The 23,870-nt window shown below is 38.7% G+C and overlaps 2 protein-coding genes across 5 annotated transcripts in view; one reads left to right on the forward strand and one right to left on the reverse strand.

Moving 5' to 3' along the window:
* Nucleotides 1-23,870, forward strand: part of RALGPS2 (Ral GEF with PH domain and SH3 binding motif 2) — a 139,471-nt gene that overhangs the window by 80,040 nt on the left and 35,561 nt on the right. The gene's annotated exons all lie outside the window — the stretch shown is intronic.
* On the reverse strand, nucleotides 212-23,717 carry ANGPTL1 (angiopoietin like 1). The gene is made up of 5 exons (XM_066361619.1): nucleotides 23,340-23,717; nucleotides 17,710-18,557; nucleotides 4,853-5,046; nucleotides 3,174-3,444; nucleotides 212-1,422 (listed from the first exon to the last, which is right to left on the reverse strand). The coding sequence occupies exons 2-5, from the start codon at nucleotides 18,530-18,532 to the stop codon at nucleotides 1,235-1,237; spliced, it is 1,476 nt and encodes a 491-aa protein (XP_066217716.1). The 5' UTR covers nucleotides 18,533-18,557; nucleotides 23,340-23,717; the 3' UTR covers nucleotides 212-1,234.

The raw sequence follows: 23,870 nt of genomic DNA on the forward strand, positions 1-23,870 counted from the left end.
GTTTTTTCCAAATAGTACAAATCAGTAAGTTAGGGATGGAAAGTGTTTATAAAATAGCTTAGCGTTATAATTCAGATCTATTAGACCAGTGGCCCCCAACCCCCAGGCCGCGGACCAGTACCGGTCCATGGGCCATTTGGTACTGGTCCGCAGAGAAAGAATAAATAACTTACATTATTTCCGTTTTATTTATATTTAAGTCTGAACGATGTTTTATTTTTTAAAAATGACCAGATTCCCTCTGTTACATCCGTCTAAGACTCACTCTTGACACTTGTCTCGTAAGTTCGACAATTATATTTAAAAATACCACAGTTTTTACGCCAGTCACATAATTTTATTTGTGTATTTATCCGTCCCACCCTAAAGGCCGGTCCGTGAAAATATTTTCTGACATTAAACCGGTCCGTGGCCCAAAAAAGGTTGGGGACCACTATATTAGACCATTGGTTCACTAATCATTCTGCATTTTTATATCAATATTTTGCTGACCTAACAATATAAAATGCACTTCAAGAGATTTTGTTCATCAAATCATACAGCGATAATACCAAAAAATTAATTTGTATATTTCTGTTTATAAAATGACTAAATATTGTCTACATTTAAGTTTTTGTTTTTAAAATAATGTATTTTAATATTGTGAGTCACTTAGTTCTTTTGGAAAGTTGGCATAAAATGATGTCGAGAATTTAGATTTAGTCATTTCATGTGAAAGGCACAGATTCAATTTGAAATAACTTTTATTTAATGCAAAAAATGTATTTTCTTTTGGCAAAACTAGAGTTTTCCCTAATTTCTTGTCTGTTTTTATAAATAAAATGTGCTACTTGACTGATATCTTAAAAATATTTTTTTCATAGGAAGTTTGAGCAGTCTCATAAAGTTTTTAAATAAATTGTTAAGAATCCTGAACACGTATTCAGTTTTGATTTAAAATAGAGCTAAGGTTTGTTTTACATCGGCAAATATTTACATTTTAGAAAACAAACTTTGCCTTTATTAAGTCAGTGTGATTTTTAAAGTAACTAAGATTCTGGAAACTAATAATCTTCTGCAGTATATTGAGGGAAGATGAAACTATGTTCATAAATCCCCTTTTACAGGCATGGTAAAATTCATTTAGAAAACTCTATCTGTAGAAATGAATTGTGCAAAATAGTATACATGTAGAGTTTACATTTTCAGGGACTGAAAAATACGGGGTTCTGTGTAAGCTGTAGCCTGTCTCCCTTCAGTCAATAGGCTTGATCATCATCCGAACCGCTTTCAAGGAGTAGGACCCGCCACGGTACTCGGCCCAGAAGATGCCATCTTGGTACTTGCTTCTGTAGTGGCCTCCCCTGTACCATACTCCATTCAGGTTAGAGTGTGCGCAGGCGTTGTACCACCAGCCTCCTTTATGGAAGTGGGCGCAGTTACCTGGGAGGAACAATAGAGATAATAAGAGTAAAAGCTACTTCTGGGTGTGGAACTCCGCAAACCATCAGGAACTTACTCTACCTGTGGAACAATTTCATTTGAGTTTTTCTTACTGATTTCTGTTAACCTTTTTGTCGTCATCATTTTATCTCCATTTATTCTGTTATTGTTACTTAAATATTAAGTACGTGAAAAGATCACTGGACTTGCCTTTCTTATCTGGCCCTCACTTGCCTAATACTTGCCTTTTTTTTTTTTTTAAGTGATTTCATTTTCTAGGTAGCAGGATAAATAAAATACAAGCATTGTTGGCATGGGAGAGAGATTGGAGGGGAAGATAAGGAGTCGCTTAAGAGAATCAAGTTTGTGGGAAATTGAATTTTCAAAATAGCAAAAAATAATATGAAATAAATTGGCAGGACAAGCGACTAGGTGGGTTTCTGTAGAAAAGTCAGATATTATGGTTATTTCACTCTCTCCCTTTTCCCCTCCTGCCTGTGTGGGGCAGGCAGAAATGCCGGGACACAGCTGAACAGAATTATGAGTCAGTTTTCGGGAGTGAGAGCTCTAAGGGCCGGAAACCTGGGTCAGGAAGGCAGAAGTGTATGAAAATTAAATTAAAAATTATCTATGTGGAGGGCCTAATTGATTCTTTATGCAAAGACTATTGATTTCCTCTCTGAACAAAGCCCTTTTTTGTATTGTACTCATGTCGCACTCGTTTTGCTACTCCCCTTTACGAAGAAACGTCTTGACCCATGTCCCCACGTGGCCAGCTTCCTTCAGACCCTTCAGGTCTCTATTTATTTATTTATTTATTTATTTATTTATTTATTTATTTATTTATTTATATTTTTCTGAAGGTGGAAACAGGGAGAGACAGTCAGACAGACTCCCGCATGCGCCCGGCTGGGATCCACCCGGCACGCCCACCAGGGGGCGATGCTCTGCCCCTCCGGGGTGTCACTCTGTTGCGACCAGAGCCACTCTAGCGCCTGGGGCAGAGGCCAAGGAGCCATCCCCAGCACCCGGGCCATCTTTGCTCCAATGGAGCCTCGCTGCGGGAGGGGAAGAGAGAGACAGAGAGGAAGGAGAAGGGGAGGGGTGGAGAAGCAGATGGGCACCTCTCCTGTGTGCCCTGGCCGGGAATCGAACCCGGGACTTCTGCATGCCAGGCCGACGCTCTACCACTGAGCCAACCGGCCAGGGCCCAGGTCTCTATTTAGATGTGATTCTCTCACAGTAACCTTGCTTGGCCACCCCACCCAGCCCCTGTTGCCCACCTCTTTCTGTTCCCTTCCTCGGTCTTTTCCTTGGAGCACGTGTCACTACCTGACAAATAAATCATTGGTCTCCAAGAGTAAGCTGCCGAAGGGCAAGGACTTTGCTCACTGCCGTGTCCTCAGCACCCAGCCGGGTACGTGGGAGGTGTCCAGTTAGGGTCTGTTAGGAATTTTAGACTCTTGAGAGTTTTATTTCTAGATGAATGTGATTTTAGTTTTGTTTTCCATCTCCCATCTCTCCAAGTTAGAGCAACAGAACCTTCTTCACAGAAGTCACACTTTGGGATGGCCTTATAGTTACAGAGAGATCCTGAACCTCTTAATTTCAGCAGGTTAAATTTCCTCCAACTGAGTCAAATGACCTTTCTGGAAAGATTTTTAGTAGCATACACTTTGATAATAGGACTCTAGTCCTTGCAGGGAAGGGGGTGATTCTACAAGGAATACACATCGGTTTTTCTTACTCACCTGCATACATGTCTTTGTCTCTGTCCAGTGTAGTGAACTGTTTGCCGTTATGCCACATCATGGAATCCCCTGCGTTTCCCTGGTAGGTTCCCAGGCGCAGTCTATAGAATTCACTTTCGGGTTCCAGGCGAAAGCTGCTGTATTCTGCATAGACTTTTTTATCACTCCAGTCTTCTAATTCAATCAGCAATTTGTAATTATCTTGGTTGCTAAGCATATAAATATTTTCCAATCCAAGCCAGTATTCTCCATCAATGTTTCCAAACCCCTTCTGTTAATTACAAAAAACATGAGTACATAAATAATGGTAGAGATAGTAAATATTTTAATAGATAAGTTTTAAATATTTGAGCATAAAAGTATTGGCCATTTAAGTGGTAAGGTGAATTTCTATTTTAGTAGGTCACCTGATCTTTATGAGCCCCACATAGTCTCTTTGTTTTGTTTTGCTTTCTCCTAATTTGTCAGTAGTAGTTATTTGCACAGCTAGTTTTCAAACCCTACAAATAAGACAAAGGCAAAAGAGAATAAAAGTTATTCATAGCTACTGAAGGCGTTAACTAATGAACTACCCAGATCTTTGAAAAGGGTTCCTGATCTCTGTCACACTCATACAAAGAGCTCGTTTTTTCCTAAAAGTATGTTGGTATTGTCCCCACCATAGTCAGACAAAAAGGGTATCTAACATTATGATCATTCAATGAAAATGACAGTATCTGTTTTAGAACAAATGATCTTCTTTAACTCTATTATAAGTAAAAGAAGATAAAATAGTCATCTTCAAAGTTCCCCCTTTGAAAAACTGTAGATTAATGTTTGAAAAAAAATCAATTAACTGTCATAGTTCAACAAGCATTTGCCATCATTGCATGTATGCAGCGGAATTTAAATGTAGTAAACCTGATCTTAACAATAAATGTTTAAGGAAGGTGTGCTGCAGAATTTCTTTTTTCTAGTTCCTTGTTTAGAAATATACCCAACTTATGACATGGCTATATTAGTGTCTCATTTTTAACTGCCAGTAAAAATATCACCTAAGAGTAAGTAATCACATGTTTACTTCACAATTCTGATTGAAGAATTAACTATGTAGAAAATACAGTTTCTCCTATCTGCCATCCTTAAACTGAAAGTATATACCATTCATGAAAAAATTAGCATAACAAACATCAAAATTACTAACAAAGACTAGTTGTTTACCTTTCTAACATTGGCATTGCATGATTCTGGTCCTATATGAAAGTCTAGGTGTGCGTAACATCCCAAGAGCGATGTTTGGTGTCATCGCCCTAAAGCATGGTGGCGTGATTATCACAGGTAATTAGTCTCAGAGAAGGGGTCATTTGTAAAAAGTCCTGTACTTTATATTATTGCTTGAATACATTTGATGATGTGTACAGATGTGGACATAAACAAAAAAGCAATTATTTCCTTCGAAGCAAAGAATTACATATGTATAAGTCATCTAGACCGAAAGGGGTCATTTTAAAGTACATCTTCAGTTTCCTTTTTAAATTTAAATTTTGACTGCAAATCCAAGATGGAAATCATCCCTTTGATAATGAAAAACACATGGATAGTTATTTTTTAACTGCGTTTCTAATTTATTTCACAGAATGGCCACTGTTGCCAGAACCGCTTTATTCTACCTCTCCCCTAGGTCCCAGACACTGACTTACCTTATAATTGTCCCAATTTCTGAAGAAGTTGACAGAGCCATCCATTCTCTTCTGAATAACAGTCCAACCCCCAGGGTCCAAACTGTTCTCACACCACAACTGCATTGGTCCTTTGCTGTTTTCAGGCTTAATCATGTAAATCCCACTGATCGAATGGCCAGCCTCTTTTGCATGCTGACAGTCCTTGAATGGTCCTATAATTGAATACTATTGATCATCAGGAAACTTAATAGGAAAACAGCCATATTAAATCAGTTTTCAATCAAGGGCCTTACCTTTGCATCTTTCTTGACAGATACTGCTTTTTATCTACTGTGTATATAATTCTATAAAAGTTAAAAACTAAAGAAAAGGATTATTACAGTCCCACTGTCCAGGACATTAACTTGTATCATTTTCCACTATTCTTGCAACCCTTTTTACATATACACACATTTTTATACTGTTAAAATTCTAAAAAAACATAGAAAATTGGATTCTGTCTATCTTAAGCTTTTCCAGTCTTCCTTCTAGCACTTACAGCGGCTGTAATTACACAGTCTTTGACAGTGAAAAACTGTTCTGCTGACGTTGGACATTGAGGTTTCATCTGATTTTTGCTGTTAGAAATAACACTATACAAATTGTCTTCTTACTGACTTCATTTTTTCAGTTCCTTATAGATGTGCCATGGGTTTGATCTACTGAATCAGGAGCATGTGAAACTTTCACAGCTCTCTAGAGTGCCCAATTGACAGTTTTTGAAATTTGATTTTAGTGGAATACACTAGTTCTTTGAAATACTCATTGAAAACGGTGTACCGTGATGAAATGAGTTTTAGAATTGCTAAAGGTTATACTACTCTTTTGGGATCTCACAATGTATATTCACATATTAAAGACTGAGAAGCCCTGAAATAAACCAGAGTTTCCCAAACTGATAGAATCTGCTTTTTCCTCCGCTCAACGAACAGTCCTTGGGAATACATTTCAGGAATGTTGGCGATGGGCCCTTCTGAAGAGTTGTATCAGTTTATGTGACAAATAGTAATTTTCTTACTTAATCTACACAATGACCCTGTGATCGTTTACAGATGTTCTCTCAATGAGATAGTTAACTAGTTTATAGTTATGGTCCTGTATCTTCGAAGGTAATAAACTCTAGACTTAAGCTGATTTCTTTTTAACCCCAGAGTCCATGTTCTGCTACGTTTTATTTGCCCATTTTATTTCATAGTTTTATGGATTCTCTCATTTTTTAATTCACTAATAAGTTCTTCGTATCTTTTCAAGTGACAAAACATTTAGTAAAATAATTTGTAGAGTATCTGACTCTTGAACTTGTGATACCACATTTTTGGATCTTAAAGAAAAACAGTTTTACTGAACATTCTTTTGTTTCACCCTGCTTCAAAGTTTTGAGCCATGTTTTGTTGTTGTTGTTTGTTTGTTTCCATTGATTTTGAGAGAGTAGAGAGAGGGAAGAAAGGAGAAAGAGAAGCATCAACTTCTTGTTCCACTTAGTTGGTTCATCTAGTTGTGCACTCATTGATTGCCTCATATATGCGCTGACTGGGGATCGAGCCTGTGACCTTGGCGCACTGGGACAATGCTCCATCTACTGGGTAACCCAGCCAGGGCCTGAGAGTCTTGTTTTTGTTTTTTTAAATATTAAGTGATTCAGAAATAAGAATTACCCTAAAGATCTATTAGAACAACAAAAAGAACTACAGAAATTTAGTTGTCAAATTTTATATTTTAATAGAAAATTTTAAATTCTGACCTGTTTAATTTTTAGAAATTATGTGAAAATAGAGTTTAGTCAAGTAAAGTTCATACAAGAAAATCTGTAATACAAAATTAATCTCATTAAATAAACAGCTACTACACAGTTACATCATGAGAAGGGGTTCTTAGCGTCTATGAACTCTTCCCTCTACATTGCTCCTTGAGAACAGAGCTGGTTTTGTTTTTCTTCTGACTTCTTGTCCATCAGTGCTTTGATTGTTAGTAGGTGGTCAGTAATTTTTTTGTTAAGTAAATGAATCAATGAACTTGCCTTTAACTTTAAATACACAGAAATTGAAAACCACACACAAAAATCAGGAAATGATCTATTTCTATAGTCCAGATTTTTATTGTTTCATTGATATTTAAGATTTTTAAAAATTACAATACAGTAACCATGAGCACTACAGATTACTAGTAAAAGAAATTTAAGAAACTGGAAAGAATGCTGTCTTTCTTGGGTTATATTTATTATAGATATTGAATATTTTCATTCTAGAGTTTCAGTCTGATTCTTCTTTATAGTTTTTATTTCTCTTCTAAGATTCCCAATCTTGTAATCATTATTAACATTTTCCTCTAAGCTGCAATAACTACTTTAAAAATTATTGTCCTTTCTACTTCTGGTTTGCTGAGACTTTATCATAAAAGGGTTTTGGATTTAGTCAAAGGTTTTTCATTCATCTACTGAGATGATGGGTTTTACCTTTAAAAAAATTTTTTTTTCATTTGTTAATATGATAAATCCTGTTGGTTGTATTTTTAAGTTTATATTCCTAGGATAAGCTTGACTTGTTCATGCTACTTTATTTTTATATAGTATAGTATGTTGCTGGGTCTGGTTTGCTAAAATTGTGTTAAGAATTTATGCTTTTATATTCATGAAGATATTGGTTAGTCTGTGAAAGCTCATATAGGTAGGTTGTTAAGCTGGGGACAGCTATGATAAAAATCATGTTTTGAGCTTATAAGACGGGCTATAAGTTAGATCACACTTCACTTAAATTCAGTGTGAATTATTTTTATATAATCTTCAATATAAAACCCTCTCAGTTACTGCATTTAAATTATAAGGTATTCCAAGCCTTAACACAGGACTATGCTTATTTAATTAATAATTTAATGTGGCTAGTCACAGATGAATGTGCAGTCATTTCTACTGTAGGAAAATAATATATTCCTGAAAAACCCCATGTTCTGCAAAATCCTGCACTAAAAATAACAGCCAGTGTTAGCTCTGAGCATATTTTTATATTCAGCTACAGTTAACTCATGGCACAAAACATTGCTATGCTTGGAAAAATCCCATTTGAACCAATATGAGCTCTTTGTTTTACTGATATTTTTCTCCTTTTTTTGCTAGTCACATACGAGCTATTTCCCATTTATAGAAACATGTAAGTAGTCAAGTCTGAGAAGGGTAGAGAGGTTGTATTTCAGATAGGATGAAATTTACAGAATTTTAATTTCACATGTGGGAGTGAAATGGAAGGAAAAGTAAAGTATCATTTCCAAATCCATTCTTAGATTATTTTGTGTAATCAATGATTGTTTATTCACTGAACTCCCAGTAGGCAAGACTGTATCTATTGGTTGTGTATCCACAGTTTAAACCCGCTTAGGCACTCAAATACTTGTTGAACTAAATGATTCCTGGTAGCCACAGTGGTTTCCTCAAATCTGCATTATCTTTTCCAGAAATATCTTTGTTGCCTCTACAGTAGGCTAGAAACTGTTTCAGGCTCAAGTGATAGAGAGTCAAGTGGGAAGTGGGGAAGTGTCAAGTAGAGATAATTTCGCAACAACATGGCAAGTACTTTGATGGAGTTATGCATCCAAATTATGCATATGGGAACACTAGCTAAGAAATAGCTAACCCAGATTTACGGCAGGAGATCAGAGTCTACCTATATCTGAACTGAGTTCCGAAGATTAGGGATTAGGCTTGTTGTGGGTAGGAAGTCTGATCAAGGCTACATGTGGGTAATACGTGCTGAGGCATGGAGACAGAACTTGATGTTCCAGAGGAGTTACAAGTTCAGTATGTCTGAACATGAATGACTGAGCATAGTACTTAGAGCCCATGAAGTAGACACTGGAGCTAGAACTGATTTCCTCAGTTTAAAAGGATTGTCATTGTGGTTATTTCCAAAATTAGCCAGATTTTTCTAAGTTGTCACTTTGAGAGTAGTCAGGATATCTGAGGAATATTGCTCTTAGTTTAAAACTTACTAATATTGTAGTTAATGTACACATGAAGTGGTTTTGTTGCATTACACATAAGTATTTCTCTTATTTCAGAAATTTGCTTATTTTATAAGTCACCTTTGTATTGCTTGCTCCATGAATGTCATCTTTGTAAATATTTACTCTCCACTCATTGGAGTGTAGTTTAGACAGTTTATATATATTCACAAGTTGGACTTTCATGAGGTTATCTGAATTGCTGTAAAATACTTAGAAACATCAAAGATTTTGAATGTTGACAGAATATTGAAGAAATGCCATTGTTCCCCCTTCCATTGAATGGGCACTCAGATATGAAAGGAAATTTGGAGAGTTCTTGGTTTTCTAAATCCAGCTTTGACCTGATAAGACTTACATTTATGCAAATTTAGAGTTATCTTCAACTTTAATTCTCAACACTTTTTTGGTAGTGGGCTTCATGTTTACTGTGATATAAAGGCTCAGGAAAATTTAGTTGAAATCCTTCTCCATTACATGTGGATAATATTAATAAAAGTGCTTATTGCTACCTTTCTTTCCCCTCAGTAAAGACAGTAAATATCATAATTTACTATTTGTTTATATTTATTTTATAAGTAAACCATTAACCTGTCTTAGTGTCTACTGTTGATCTTGGCAGAAATGTTTTCTCATTATTACTTACGTAGCTGATTTACTTTCTGCTCTAAAATTAGATTATAAATCATTCTTATAATGTTTTACTACTTTCTCTGTCCCATAAAAAAAAAACACATTGCTTAGTGAGAATTCTTAAATGACTAGAAAAGGATCAGCTTTATGTATGTATGCATTTATTTTATTTTGCATTCATATGCATAAGAGACAGACAAGAAGGGAACAAGATGAGAAACATCAACTCGTAGATGTGTCACTTTTTAGTTGTTCATTGATTGCTTCTCATACATGCCTTCAAGGGGGTGGAGGGGGGGGGCTCAAGCCAAGCCAATGACCCCTTGCTCAAGCCAGCAACCTTGGGCTTCAAGCCAGTCACCTCTGGACTCAAGCGAGCAACCTTGAGATCATGTTGATGATCCTGCATTCAAGCTTGTGACCCTGTGCTCAAGCCAGTGACTTCAGGGTCTCAAACCTGGGACCTTAGTGTCCCAGGTTGATGCTCTATGCTCTGCGCCACCATTGGTCAATTTGGACCAGTTTTCATTTTGAACAATCAACTATAACTTGTTTGTTTGCATGTTAGAAATAAATTGACATCTGATTTAGGAATTTGTTCATAATGGTTCAGCAGGCATAGAAGTACCTTTCTTTTAAGATGGGAATGTTATTAACCCATGTCTTGCATTGAGTAATCTTGTAATATTCTTCCTCTTCCATGACACACAAATGGATTCTTCTCTAAGCAAGAAACTGGAATTCTGTACATGGAAGTTGAAGGACCAGGCTCTCTCTTCCTCAGTTTATTGGATGATTAAAGTTTGTATAGGACTACACTCCATTTAATAGATTTGATTCACAGAAAGAAAATACTGACTTGTCATGCCACATATTTCCCAGCATGTATTTCTCATGAACCTATATTTTAAACAGAATAGTGGGTTTTAAAATGTTTCATACGTTGAATAGCACCTTTACTAGGAACCATCATTAACATATCTGCCCTTTTCCTACAAACTACCTAAGTTAAAAGGAGACTTTTCCCCTTTTGTTAGTGAATTTCTCATTTGTTTTCTTACTTTGTCTTAATCCTGTGCTCTTTGCGATAAAGAAAAACAGGACCAAAAAAAGAAAGGAAAAGAAAACCAAGTTAGAGCTTTCAAATAATTGGTCAGCAAGTAAAAATCTTTTGAAAGTAAACTTTTTAACTGGTCTGTGAGTTAGGTGCTAGAGACATATATTTGACAGCATTCCTGCAATGGGAAGTTTGAGCAAATACTTTCTAAAGGGATAATAGAGTCTTCTTTGTAATAATGTTAATTCCTTTGTTTATTAATCTGTAAGTTCAAAATGCAGTTTGCAACCGAGCTTTTTAAAAATTATTAGACGTAGCGATGTTTTTCATAAGTAGTTAATAGAATCATATCCCAGCAATTTTTGCTTATTAACCAGTGTTCAGTGTTTTTTGTTTGTTTGTCAGTATAAGTATTCTACTAAAACCAATTGCATCTTAAAAATTTACAAATAGGAAAAAAAAATTATTTTAATTTACAAATAGGAAGCATTTTAAATAATTGAAAATTACCTTATTCTACACTAAAAAGCATGTTTTTAGTTTCTAATTATTGCGTTTTCAAGTTTAACTTTCTAAGCATATCTTTTATGTCCCCATTCATGGCAGGGCAAAAGCACATGGAGGGAAGTGCACAGGAAAAAGGGTAATAACGATCAGGGCCTGTCCGACTGCAGACTGAGCATGTCCTGTGAATCTCCTCATTTACTCATCACAGCGGCCTCTTTACAGAAGAGACAGCCGGGCAGCAGCGCAGCCTTGCTGACTGGGTTCTTGATCCTTAGGTTTGTGCTCCAACACCCTGCAGAAGGCTCCGGTCCCCTTACCTATGAGGAATGAACTTATTTTTACAAATAGACTATTTGTAAAAGAGGAGTGTTTCCTTCTATAAAGGACTAACCTAAAGTGCAGCCACTGAATAACAGTTAAGAAAATTTTTTACGATAAAAGGAAGGTAATGTTCCTGGAGATAATGTACGTTAAACTAACAAAATTATGCCATGATTTCCTCTAAGTTCATAATAACTTTGCATTTTTCTTATGACCATGTTAAAAGAAAATATACAATCGCCTGTCATGAAATAAAACACCTTTTTAAAAAAAATCATGATGGGAAGATAATACTGTAGATAATATTTATAAACTTAACCATTTTCTATATTGAATGTATTGGTTAATAAAATTATATCAATTTCAGGCCAACTTGACCATTTTAAAGTTTTAGTTCAGTGGCATCAGGACATCCTCAGTATTGTGCGGCCGTTCTCCATACTCTTCCTCTTAGAAGCTGAAATTCTACACTGCATTTAACAACCCTCCCCCGCCCCTGGCAGCCAGCATTCCACTTTCCATCTCAATGAATTTGACTCTCCTAAGTACCTCGAATAATTGGAACTATGCAGTATCTGACCTTTGTGACTGGCTAAAACACTTTTAAAGTAATATGTACAAATGGTCTACAGTACTAGAGACTTTGGAATGCTAAGGCACCACCTATACGTGGGGTACAGTCAAATGAGCTGCTTGGTGTCCGAAACGTACGGAAGTCCCTCGTAGCCCCCATCTCTGCACTGTGTGTGCAAGCACCCAAACAGCATACGTGTATTTTCCAGTCTGACATAAGAATATTATGAGAAAGAGTTTAGCACATTATAAAGAAAAGAAAATAGCTATTGTTGCTGGTAGTATTATGTTTGATAAGCATCATGGAATATTAGACTAGAGAGGGATATTAGAATCATTCGCTCCAACCAGTGCTGGTGAGAAAACAGCCAGAATGACTTACCCAAGGTCAATAACAAAGAAAAGTTGTTTTTTTTAAATTCTGTGCACTTTTCTTATATAAATATTACTGTGCTAATGAACATTCTTATGGTATAGCTAATAATGTCCTTGAATTTCAGAGACTAGTATTTATAGAATACAGTAAGTCAAAATGTAATGTTTACTTATAGCAACAAATAACAACAACAAAAAGTTATGCCTGTCTTTAATTACGTTAAGGATTTATTTGGGATCTGTACACCAATGTTTCATTAAAGCAAAAGTCTACTTAATGGGACTTTTGATATGCTGAATCCCTAGCATGAAATTTAAATCTGTAATACTAGACTTTTTTTGCACTGCAGCTCAACGTATACTAGAACTACTATATCCCATTTGTATAAGCATTTTTTAGAGTGTCAGCTCATGACTATGTGAGCATTCGTTTCTCCCAGATTTGGTGATACCATGCACTTAATGTTCACCACCCACAGAAAATACTGCATGACGGTCATCTCCATGTGTACATGACTGTACACCCCATCAGTTTTTTGTTTTTTTTTTTTATCTTTTTGGGGTTTTTTTTGTATTTTTCTGAAGCTGGAAACGGGGAGAGACAGTCAGACAGACTCCCGCATGCTCCCGACGGGGATCCACCCGGCACGCCCACCAGGGGCGATGCTCTGCCCACCAGGGGGCAATGCTCTGCCCCTCTGGGGCGTCGCTCTGCCGCGACCATAGCCTCTCTAGCGCCTGGGGCAGAGGCCAAGGAGCCATCCCCAGCGCCCGGGCCATCTTTGCTCCAATGGAGCCTCAGCTGCGGGAGGGGAAGAGAGAGACAGAGAGGAAGGTGGGGGGGTGGAGAAGCAGATGGGCGCTTCTCCTGTGTGCCCTGGCCGGGAATCGAACCCGGGTCCCCCGCACGCCAGGCCGACGCTCTACTGCTGAGCCAACCAGCCAGGGCCACCCCATCAGTTTTTTAAAAATTCCATATACCTCAGTTACGTTGATTTATAAATTATATGTACAAATTACTATACTGGTATTGTATAAATTAAAAGCTTACACAAATATATGCATTTTTTAAAAGCATATAAATGTGGGGTTTTTTTCCTTTCTATACCCAGTGGGTCATTTTATACATATCTTTCCTTTGGAAAACAAAGGATATGAAGATATTAATAATGACCAGCATTTACCTCATTTAATGGTGTTCTAGACTGTTGTTACTGAGAGTTAGGACAGTATAAATAAAATGAATGAGTCTAGTAAATAGAATGTATTAAAGTACTTTCATGAAGGTCTTTGGAATGATGACTTTAAGACGCTCTATAAAAATATATCATCAAATCAGTCACCATCTACTTATCATCTGCAAATGAGACACAATATCCACCTACCTGGAAGGAGCTTATATTATAATAGGAAGGCATTGTTTTAATATGTGTACATAGGTCCTATGTGTACACATAAGGATAATTGATTATCCAAGAGAGAATATAAGAAGTATGTTATACAGAGTAGGGAAATTCATGAGAGATACAACCACTTCAAGCCTATGGGAATCAACAGGGCTTCAAAGAGAGGAGGAGTAGCTATTTTTATTTTATTATTTTACTTTTATTTTATTTTATTTTAGTCTTAGCCTTATAATTTGAAGAGAAGACAATGAGTTGATTATTTTTTTTTTGAAATAGTTTTTGTAAAGGAAATGATTGTAGCAGGAAAGCTAAAGAAATAGAGTTGATCTTTTGAGGAGGACATTAGTCTTACCCAGGCTAAACAAATTGGACTTTTTCAGTTTGCAATGGGAGAACCTTTTTAACAGAAGTATGATGTGATCAGAGTGGTGCTTTTTTTCCTTTTTATTGACTCTATTGGGGTGACCTTGGTTAACAAAATTACACAGATTCCATGTGCACAATTCCACAACACATTATCCGTACACCGTATTGTATGTTCATCCCAAATCAAGCCTCCATCCATCACCCCTGTATGGAAACTGGATCCTTTGGCAAAGTAGGATAATACAGTGTGTCCGTAAAGTCATGGTGCACTTTTGACCAGTCACAGGAAAGCAACAAAAGACGATAGGAATGTGAAATCTGCACCAAATAAAAGGAAAATCCTCCCAGTTTCTGTAGGATGATGTGGCAGCATGTGCAGATGCGCAGATGATGACGTAACACTGTGTATACAGCGGAGCAGCCCACGGCCATGCCAGTCGAGATGTGGACGGTACAGAGGAAAGTTCAGTGTGTTCTGTGGCTTGCTAAATTCGAATCCCTGACCAAAGTGCAATGTGAATATCGGTGCATTTATAACGAAGCGCCACCACATAGGAATAACATTACTCGGTGGGATAAGCAGTTGAAGGAAACCGGCAGTTTGGTGGAGAAACCCCGTTCTGGTAGGCCATCAGTCAGTGACGAGTCTCTAGAGGCTATACGGGATAGCTACCTAAGGAGCCCTAAAAAATCTGTGTTGTGAGCCCACATCAAATTGTACTGAATAGGTATGAAACTGGGAGAGTTTTCCTTTTATTTGGTGCAGATTTCACATTTCTATCATCTTTTGTTGCTTTCCTGTGACCGGTCAAAAGTGCACCATGACTTTACGGACACACTATACATTGTGATGGAGAGAGAAACTGGAGTTCTGGAGAGCAATTGACCAGCTGCTCTGACTGCCAGGCACTATTATTACCCTCATTTTACAGATGAGGAAACTGAGGCACAGAAATTCTCTGCCTCCCCACCCCCACCCAGGGTCACACAGCTGTTAATCCAGGAAGTGTTTATCCTCTGGTGGGGGCCATAAGTATTTTGGATCTAAGCTGCAGTTCTGGCTCTGTATACAAATGAGGGGCACATCCATGAAAGAGGGACAGGAGGGAAGCGTCAGAGGTGAGCCGGCAAGTTCAGAATTGGGTGGTAACAGAAATCAAAAGAGAGAAATCAAAATCAATTGATCCATTAATTTTACTTACAGAAATTTATGCCAGGCATATAATCACAAAGAAAAAGCAGAACAAAGCTATTTTTAAAAGTTAAAAGAATATGATCATGTTTATGAGGGGGAAAAAAAGAAAAACTTGGAGGTTATTATCAGAATGTTAATATGTTTTTGAGTATTTGGATATTCCATGAAACTGTCTTAAAAGTTTATTAGTATTTTTAAGATTTTCTTCAGTAAATAGGTATTGCTTTAAAAAAATAGGTATTGCTTTTACAATAATAATTTACTTATTGCTAAAAGGCAAATGCTAGCTTGAGGAAGAGTCTTTTAGGGTTTACTTATTCATTCATTCGTCTCCCAAGTATATTTATTGTAGTGCTTAGAGCATGCTGAGCACCATATGCCAAACCTGATCCTGACTAGATGCTTGAGATAGAAAAATGAAAAGGACAGTTCACTCTCTTTCAGCAGAATTAACTCTAGCAGGAAGACAGACATTCAGACAACTCCAGTGCAGTATGGCTTAGAAAACATGTTCAAGGCACAGTCACAATTTGGGGAAAGAGCCACGCAGATGTGTTTGTTTGCATCTGGGAAGGCATAACATTTAAGGTATTATTTTAGATAAGCCATGAAATTTGCCCAGTTGACAGATAAACTGAAAGCAAGCATTTCACTAGAGGAAGCAGCCCTCTGTGAGGTAATGATAGACCATCCAGATGCAGACATCCAGCTGTGGTTAGAACCAGGAGGGGGAGCTCCAGGTAGGAGGCACCTGCTCAGTCGTGACACCTGTAGCCTGAGGATCTGTGAGACCTAAGATAGAACATTTTGAATAAAACCTTTTGAAGCTGTCGAAGGACGAAGATGCCAATGAGGGACTTAGAGAAGTAGGAAGAGTCATAATTTGATGGGGAGGCTCAAGAAAGTAGAGGTGGGAGTGGTCAGTGGTGTCCACGGTGGCAGAGAGATATGGCCACATCGTCCTGCATGCATTTCCCGTCCTTGTTCTGTGTTTTTGTTGTTTAAAATCATGTAAGGCCCTGGCCGGTTGGCTCAATGGTAGAGCATCGGCCTGGCGTGCAGGGGTCCCAGGTTCGATTCCCAGCCAGGGCACACAGGAGAAGCGCCCATCTGCTTCACCCCTCCCCCTCTCCTTCCTCTCTGTCTCTCTCTTCCCCTCCCACAGCCGAGGCTCCATTGGAGCAAAGATGGCCCGTGCGCTGGGGATGGCTCCTTGGCCTCTGCCCCAGGCGCTAGAGTGGCTCTGGTAGCAACAGAGTGACGCCTCGGAGGGGCAGAGCATCGCCCCCTGGTGGGCAGAGCGTCGCCCCCTGGTGGGCATGCTGGGTGGATCCCGGTCGTGTGCATGCGGGAGTCTGTCTGACTGTCTCTCCCTGTTTCCAGCTTCAGAAAAATACAAAAAAAAAAAAAAATCATGTCATAGTCTATGTACAGTTTTATGTCCTGCCTTGGGGCATTTGTGTCCCGCCCCCACCCTCCCACCCCACTCTATAGAAGCAAATAAACTTGGAGAGAATTCAGGAGAATAGCTTATGGAAAAATGGATGCAAGTATAAAGCAAATGTAAAATATTCAGAAAGTTCGCCATGAGCTCACTAAACTGAAACAGGGGAATGATTTATTTTGTATTATAGGCACCTAGACCAGTGACTGGTACTGAATGAAAGAGGGAGTGAAAGAATGAAATTAAGCAAAAGAGGTAGAGCTGCTAGGATGAAAAAGAAAAAAGACACTAGGATGAATTCTAGGTTGAAGTTTATTTGCTTTTGTTTTGTTTTTGGCTAGTGAAAATTTATGTATACTTATGTGGGTCCAGGTACAAATTGTAAATTTGTTTAGCTTTGGAATCTAGGAAAGAAGCCTTTTTGTCTTGAGACTGAGAGCAAGAAGCACAGGTTTTGTGCAGATGTTTTCAGGACAGGAAGGGAGAGGGAACCTAGGCCCCGGGTAGACTCCATCTCGGCCCGGCAGTCAAGGACACGTGTGCCGAGGCCAGGGGTGAGGAGGAACTGATTATGGTGGGTGAAAACAAACTCTGACATGTTCCTTTTGAGGAGGAGGGTGACAGGAGGAGCAGCAAGAGGTATTGTTGAGAGCAGAAAAGACCTAACTGGACACAGAGAGGGTGGTTAAAGAGATTAGGTGTGGCTCGTGGACTCATCCCTGTGTCAAGGACAGTAGCTTAGATTGTAAGGATTTGAATATAAGACTTTTTTTTTTTTTTTACAGAATACACTGTTTCTATAGTCTTAGAGCTGATGGGTCTGTTTAATTTCAATCCTTAATAGAAAACAAAAATAGAAATTTTAATATTCAGTTATAATTATCTCACCACAATGAAGAGTCAGCATTTATTATGAGCACAGTTTTATCAACTAGAAAACATTAACCACATACTTCCATTCTAACTCACCTTCATTGAAGAAAGTTACTGGTGGTATCTTGAAGGGGCTTTTGGTGGGAGAGGTGGCCAGATCAGGTGGTGGCATTAAATCCCTGGGGTACCCTGGGTCCCTCTGTATCTCATTACCTCCCAGCAGCCCAGGAGTGTACTGGTGACTGTTAGGAATGTGTTGTGGCACCACCTGGACCAGAGGAGGAGACCCATGGGGGTCCTGTCGGGAAAATATCCTCAGGCACTGTTCTTCCAGCAAAGTGATCATCATAGACTGGTTGTTGACAAGGTCGGTCAAGGAAGCGTACTTCGCCTCGAGCTCCCTATACCTTGTTGCCATCCTCAGCATTTCGGTGGTGACGTTGAGGATTTTATTCTCCAGCTGGGAGAGTTCGAGCGAATTATCCCTTTTCCGGATGATCTCATGTAGGAGCTGCATGTAGAGCTGGGTCACCCGGGAGTTCATGTTTCGGCTCTCCTTCCTCAGCAGCTTGACCTCGTTCACAATGTTTCCGTCCACATCCACCACCAGCTGCAGGACATCTATCTCCCGCTTCTGCTTGGAGAGCACATCCTTCAGGTTTTCGAGGTCCATCCTGGTGATCATGTCTTTGATGGCGCCTGCATCTTGCCCTTTGGTGTTGACACAGATTGGCCCTGTTATTTTCTGTTCAGGGACCAGGAACGTGTACGCGCATTTTTTTACTTCTTCTCTGCCACCATCTGTGGCGCGAGGGTATCTCCTCTGGGTCACTTTTTTTATTTTGAACTGTCCTCTGCCATGTCCGGTGCCCATCAGTAGGAAGAGCAGCGCAATTAGGGTCCAGGTAAAAGCCTTCATGTTGTAATGAGCTTCTGTGTCGTCTCTTAAAAAAGCAAACCAATGAAGGAAAGGAATTAATATTAATCTACTTTTTGTGTGTGTGTGTGTTTTCAGAAGTTAGAAGTGGGGAGGCAGACTCCTGCATATGCCTGACCGGGATCCACCCGGCATGCCCATCAGGGGGTGATGCTCTGCCCATCTGGAGCATTGCTCTGTTGCTACCAGAGCCATTCTAGTGCCTGAGGTGGAGGCCATGAAGCCATCCTCAGTGCCCAGACCAACTTTGCTCCCATGGAGCTTTGGCTGCAGGAGGGGAAGAGAGAGACAGAGAGAAAGGAGAGGGGGAAGGGGGGAAGGGTGGCGAAGCAGATGGGCTCTTCTCCTGTGTGCCCTGGCCGGGAATCAAACTCAGGACTTCCTCACGCTGGGCCAATGCTCTACTGCTGAGCCAACTGGCCAGGTCCAATATTAATCTACTTTGAAAGTCAGTTATATAAAACAGCATCTAAGGAGAAGACTATTTGTTAGTAAGTTGGACCAGCATTAACGTTATTTCTCAAGTTCAATATCATAGTGCCTTCACATTTGTTTAAAAATTCGGTTTCAGAGAATAGCTCTCCAGTTGCCGTCTTATAGCTGTTTGTTCTGAGCCCGGTGAGCAGATTGTAGTGAGTGTCCACTGTGGGCAGAGGCCCCCTTGCAAGAGACTTCTCTGACCTTTGAAGGCTCACTTACCCTCTGAAAATGCCCAAGATGGCACACTCTGTTTGTAAGGCATTAATTAAACCATTATTCTCTAGCTACTGTTTGAGTTACCAGATGACTCCTAGTCAGTGTTTTATATTTATATTGTGCAGTTTCAATTAAATTATCCCTCTCAGTAAATAGCTTTTTAAACTATCAAAGAAAAGGTTTTAGACAAATCTAAAACAGGAAAATTTTAGCATATTTTTATTCTTGTAGCATGTCCTTTTGGGATTGGGACAAGTTTAAGAATGATAAAAAGCATACAGTAGTTATTGTGGGTGATGGTGTATTCTAAATCATAGAATTACATATACTCTGAACTTATAGATATAATTCGGCAGATTCATTCTCCTAACAGGTTCTACTGAACTATATTTTAGTAAAATGTTAACTTTTATAACCATTACCAAGGAGAGGAATTGTCTGTAATTGAATGTGATGGTTAAAGTTGGAAAATGCCTTGGAGACCGCCTCATTCAGGGACCTCTGTGCGCCCTGTGCATGTTGAAGGCCCGGGCCACACATAGAGGTAATACTGGGACCAGGTCAAGAATTCAGGTTCCCTGACTCTTTGCTGACTGTTTATGGTGGTGGCACATACACTGAAACATGCTTGGAACATTTCATTTTTGCTGTTTAGTTCCAGAACCAAAAGGCTCTTCGCTGCCCTGTGGTTACCTCCCTACAGAGGCAGCAGTTCGTCAGGAAGCTGCTGCACTGCTCCTGTCACCTTGGTTCCCTTGTCTTTTACTCGTGAAGCTGGGTCCCAGGCTGTTTGTGCCTGCTGTCACTGACTATGACGCAGTAACAGCCAGAGTCCGTACTTACCTGCCTGCTACATGCCAGGCCTTGTTTTAAGCCCGTCACATGTCTTGAATCACTTGCTTCTCACCACAGCCCTCTGAGGTAGGTTATTATGACCCTCATTTTCAGATGAAGAAACTGTCAGCCAGAAGTTAAGTGCTTTACCCAGCACCCCACAGCTTCTAAGAGATGGAGCCACAACTTAACCCAGGCAGAAAACTCCAGGGTTCATATTAACCATCTACAACATCATGTGGCAACATGCTCTCCTGTTTTCCATCAGCAGCACCATGACAGTCCCTCATATTTGTGTGTGCTTAACCCATGTTAACTATTTGCGTTCACAACACTGTGAATTAAATGTATACCATTTTACAAAGGAATACATTCCTGACGGAGCTGACACACTGGAATGGGATTCAGATCTTCAACCTGTAACTTTTCTAGACCTGTGATTTTCATCCAGTCATGTTGTAACTACAGAGGAGTCTTAACTTTGTGGTTCTCATTTTTCACAAAGTGTGTGTGTGTGTGTGTGGGGTAATGGAAATATAGAATGGATGGGGTAAGGGGAATTATTGTCCTTTTAAAAAATAATTAAGGTAGAAAGGATGAGTATAATAATAACTTTCCATGTTTATATGAAGGGCCTTCTGTTGCTGACTGGTCGCCAAAAGCATATTTGCATAAAGACGTTTTTTGTTTTCATACTTTGTCTTATGACATCAGTAGAAAATTTAGACCTTAAGAGTCTTCTATTTTATTTTAAAAGAACTTTTACTACCTAGAGTTACCCTACACCAAGAGCCAACAAAAGATTTCTCACATATACAGATTCATGGAATTGAGACTATGGTGTAATTTAAAAATGGAGGGCAAGGAAACAGAAGCCCTCTGCCTCCCAGGCAGGTGGTCCACCTTTTCCTGCACAGCTGCTTACCTGGTGTTCAGCCCTCTCACGTCCCTTTCCTAACAGGACAGAAACTCTCAGCTCATACAGTTATGTTATTTCAATAATGTACTACGAAACAAGCTACCAAAACAAGGAAAAGTCAGAAAGAATCGTGAACCTTCCAAACAAGCGCAGTTTTATGGACAGTATTCTATTTGAAAAGCTGTGTTCCTACCAGACACAGGATTTTATAGAACAACTAAGAGCACGTAATCCTTGTGACTATTCTTGTGACTTGGCATCAGTGTTGTCGCAGAAGAAAAAGGATGTGAAAATGGGAATCTGAGTTAGAGCAGCAGTCGGTCGCCTCCTCTTGGTGTGCTCTGCCCTGGCTCTCTGTGGGTTCCTGCACAGTTAGATCATCACATACATCACCATCTCCCATAAGAGAATCTGGCCTAAATTAGTATTTAAAGGAGGCAACTGAAAGTTTATTTTTTAAAATAAGTGCAGTTCCCTTATCCTTACAAAAGCACTGATTTTGTTGTCACCTAAAACAGAGTAAGGGGCCAGGTATTTTAAGTAGTAGACTTAGCCTACGTCATGAGTCAAAACTGGTTTTAAAAATACATTTACTGTTAAGATTTTCTGAAACAGTTTCTTATTTAATATTTTCCCACATATGTTCAGCTTTAAAAAGTGAAAGATCCATAAATCTCTGTTACCTCATAAAACCTTTCTGTATATGTTACATTTTTCCTGGGTCCCAGGAGAGGGTTATAAATTAGTTACAGATACTTAAGTTTACATCTGCCTTTGCTTGGTTGTTTTTAGGGCAAAATAAAATCTTCCATGCTTTGGGTTAATTTTTTGGGTACTTTTTCTGTTCCTAGTTGCTGTATTGCCAACTAGCAGAGAGAAGAACTAAGTCAGGACTGACTTCCTTTTAGGTAGTAAACGCATAGGGGCACTTCAAGGGCCATGTCGTGCCCTGAAAGCAGCGTGGGGCAGCGTGTTGATGATGCCTTATGTCCAGATTGTGGCTTTTGTTCTGGGAAGAGACTAGTTACCTCTCTGCTTTGGATTCTAGATTCAGTGCTTACCTAAGGCTTAGCGAGGTTCTGCGCTTTTCACAGCCAAAAACGAAAAGATGACAAGTATTTCAGATCCGGTATTGCTTAGAAATTTTATCTGAATTTCTTATAATATATGTTTCACAGAGAAGCTCCCAGTATTTAGAGTTTAGAATGTTTAAGGAAAGGACATGAAAGTCAAGTTGGAAATAATCTTAGCTTTACAATAATTTGCTTATCGAAGATTCTTGCAATTAGTATCTTTCATGTTTATAGGACAGAGGATCCCCCAAATCATTACAAACCTAAGTTATCTTTGGTGTTAAAGCTTACTGTTAGTAACTAGTAATTTTATTGTTAATAATTCTCACAATACAATTAAAGCCCCCAGATGAATTAGTGAAAGAAACCACTGTGTGTGGTTACCAAAATTATTTTTATATAAAACTATTATGTATTTTTGGTCTTTTATTTCACTTATTTAAGTAATTGTATCTTCTGGGTTTTATTTGCTATTGTTAATGCTGACTTACATAATATTTTTATCACCTTTTCTTTTTTTCCTAAATCCTAATCTCTGAGATTTTAAAGATTTTTTTTAATGTATCAGTAACTTTGCTTTTTCAATTAATTCCAGCCATAACAATTTTTATTTCTGTTACCCAAGTTAAATTACTGTTACATGTAAACATGGGAAAATATTCAAAACTTTGAGTTTTAACAAGAAGTACCATAGACCTGCCTTAAATTATTACAAAGATTTCTGCTTATAGTTGATTATACTATAGTTCAGGTATTGTTGCAAAGCCTTTCAGTTAATTTTATATCTTTTTAGCTGCATTTCCTAGCTGTAGTTTAATGTATCTAACAGTATATAAATCTTTAGCACACACTGTAGCTGCTATATGAAGAAGACTAATGTTTACAACTGTTTTCTTTAAATTTGTATCCCATTTTTAATCACTGCTATAAATACAAACTTTATACATTAATCTTAAAGATAAAATTTGTCTGGTGTCACTAAAGCACTTGTTTTCTGAAACCCAGCATATATGCATTAATCTATTAGCATCTCACTGAACATCATGGCATTGATTCCTAAATAATGCATTAATCATCATAAAGCACACAACAACTAGTTATTAAATGAAGTTGCAAAACAAAACCTTTTTCAGGTGAAATAAATTTTAGTGCATTCCAGAATTCTTTGTTTAATAAGAGATTGTGAAATTTCTACGACAGATGTGAAATAATTATGCATGTTGACATACATGAGAATTTTTAAATAAAAACAAAAGTATTAAAATACCTTTTTGCATCTGTTGATAAAGCAGACCCAGAAACTTGCCGCTCTTAGCCTTGCTTTTACAAATCAGTGTAGAAGTCTGTTCCTCTGTGACTTTAATGGCAACTGCATCTTTGTTTTGGGCCGTCGAATCCAAGCTGTAATAAGGAACTCCTTTTTCTTCTTACGACACTAATCAATCGAATTTGACAAGCCACCTATGTAATCTTAAGTGGTGGAGTGGAAGTTCTGGTCTGCGGGTTGTCTTTAATCCAGCAGAGAAGGCATTGTGGCTTCGCTCTGTCTGCCACATGGAGAAACGCAGTAACCAGCTGCAGCTGACCCAGATTGTATATACAGTGCCCTTGAATAGTGATTCCCTCTCTCAGTGGACTCAAGTTCAGCCCACATATTACGTCACCAGAAACTTGCTGGAGCCCCGGGGGGGGGGGGGGGGGGGAGAGTCTCCTCCTTAGGATTTCCTCTCTGTAGCCTTAAACGGGTGGGGGCAGTGGAATCAGCAGGAGGCTGAATAGCTCAGAACAAGGAGAGACT

This window comes from Saccopteryx leptura, chromosome 2 (genome assembly GCF_036850995.1).
Source record: "Saccopteryx leptura isolate mSacLep1 chromosome 2, mSacLep1_pri_phased_curated, whole genome shotgun sequence".
Taxonomy (NCBI): domain Eukaryota; kingdom Metazoa; phylum Chordata; class Mammalia; order Chiroptera; family Emballonuridae; genus Saccopteryx; species Saccopteryx leptura.

Excerpts from the sequence above, each read along its gene's own strand:
- ANGPTL1 (XM_066361619.1), bottom strand. The coding sequence starts at position 18,532 with ATGAAGGCTTTTACCTGGACCCTAATTGCGCTGCTCTTCCTACTGATG. Across the intron at positions 5,047-17,709 it reads AGTAACTTTCTTCAATGAAG|GACCATTCAAGGACTGTCAG; the intron begins GTGAGTTAGAAT and ends ATTCAATTATAG. Across the intron at positions 1,423-3,173 it reads AGACAAAGACATGTATGCAG|GTAACTGCGCCCACTTCCAT; the intron begins GTGAGTAAGAAA and ends TGTTCCTCCCAG.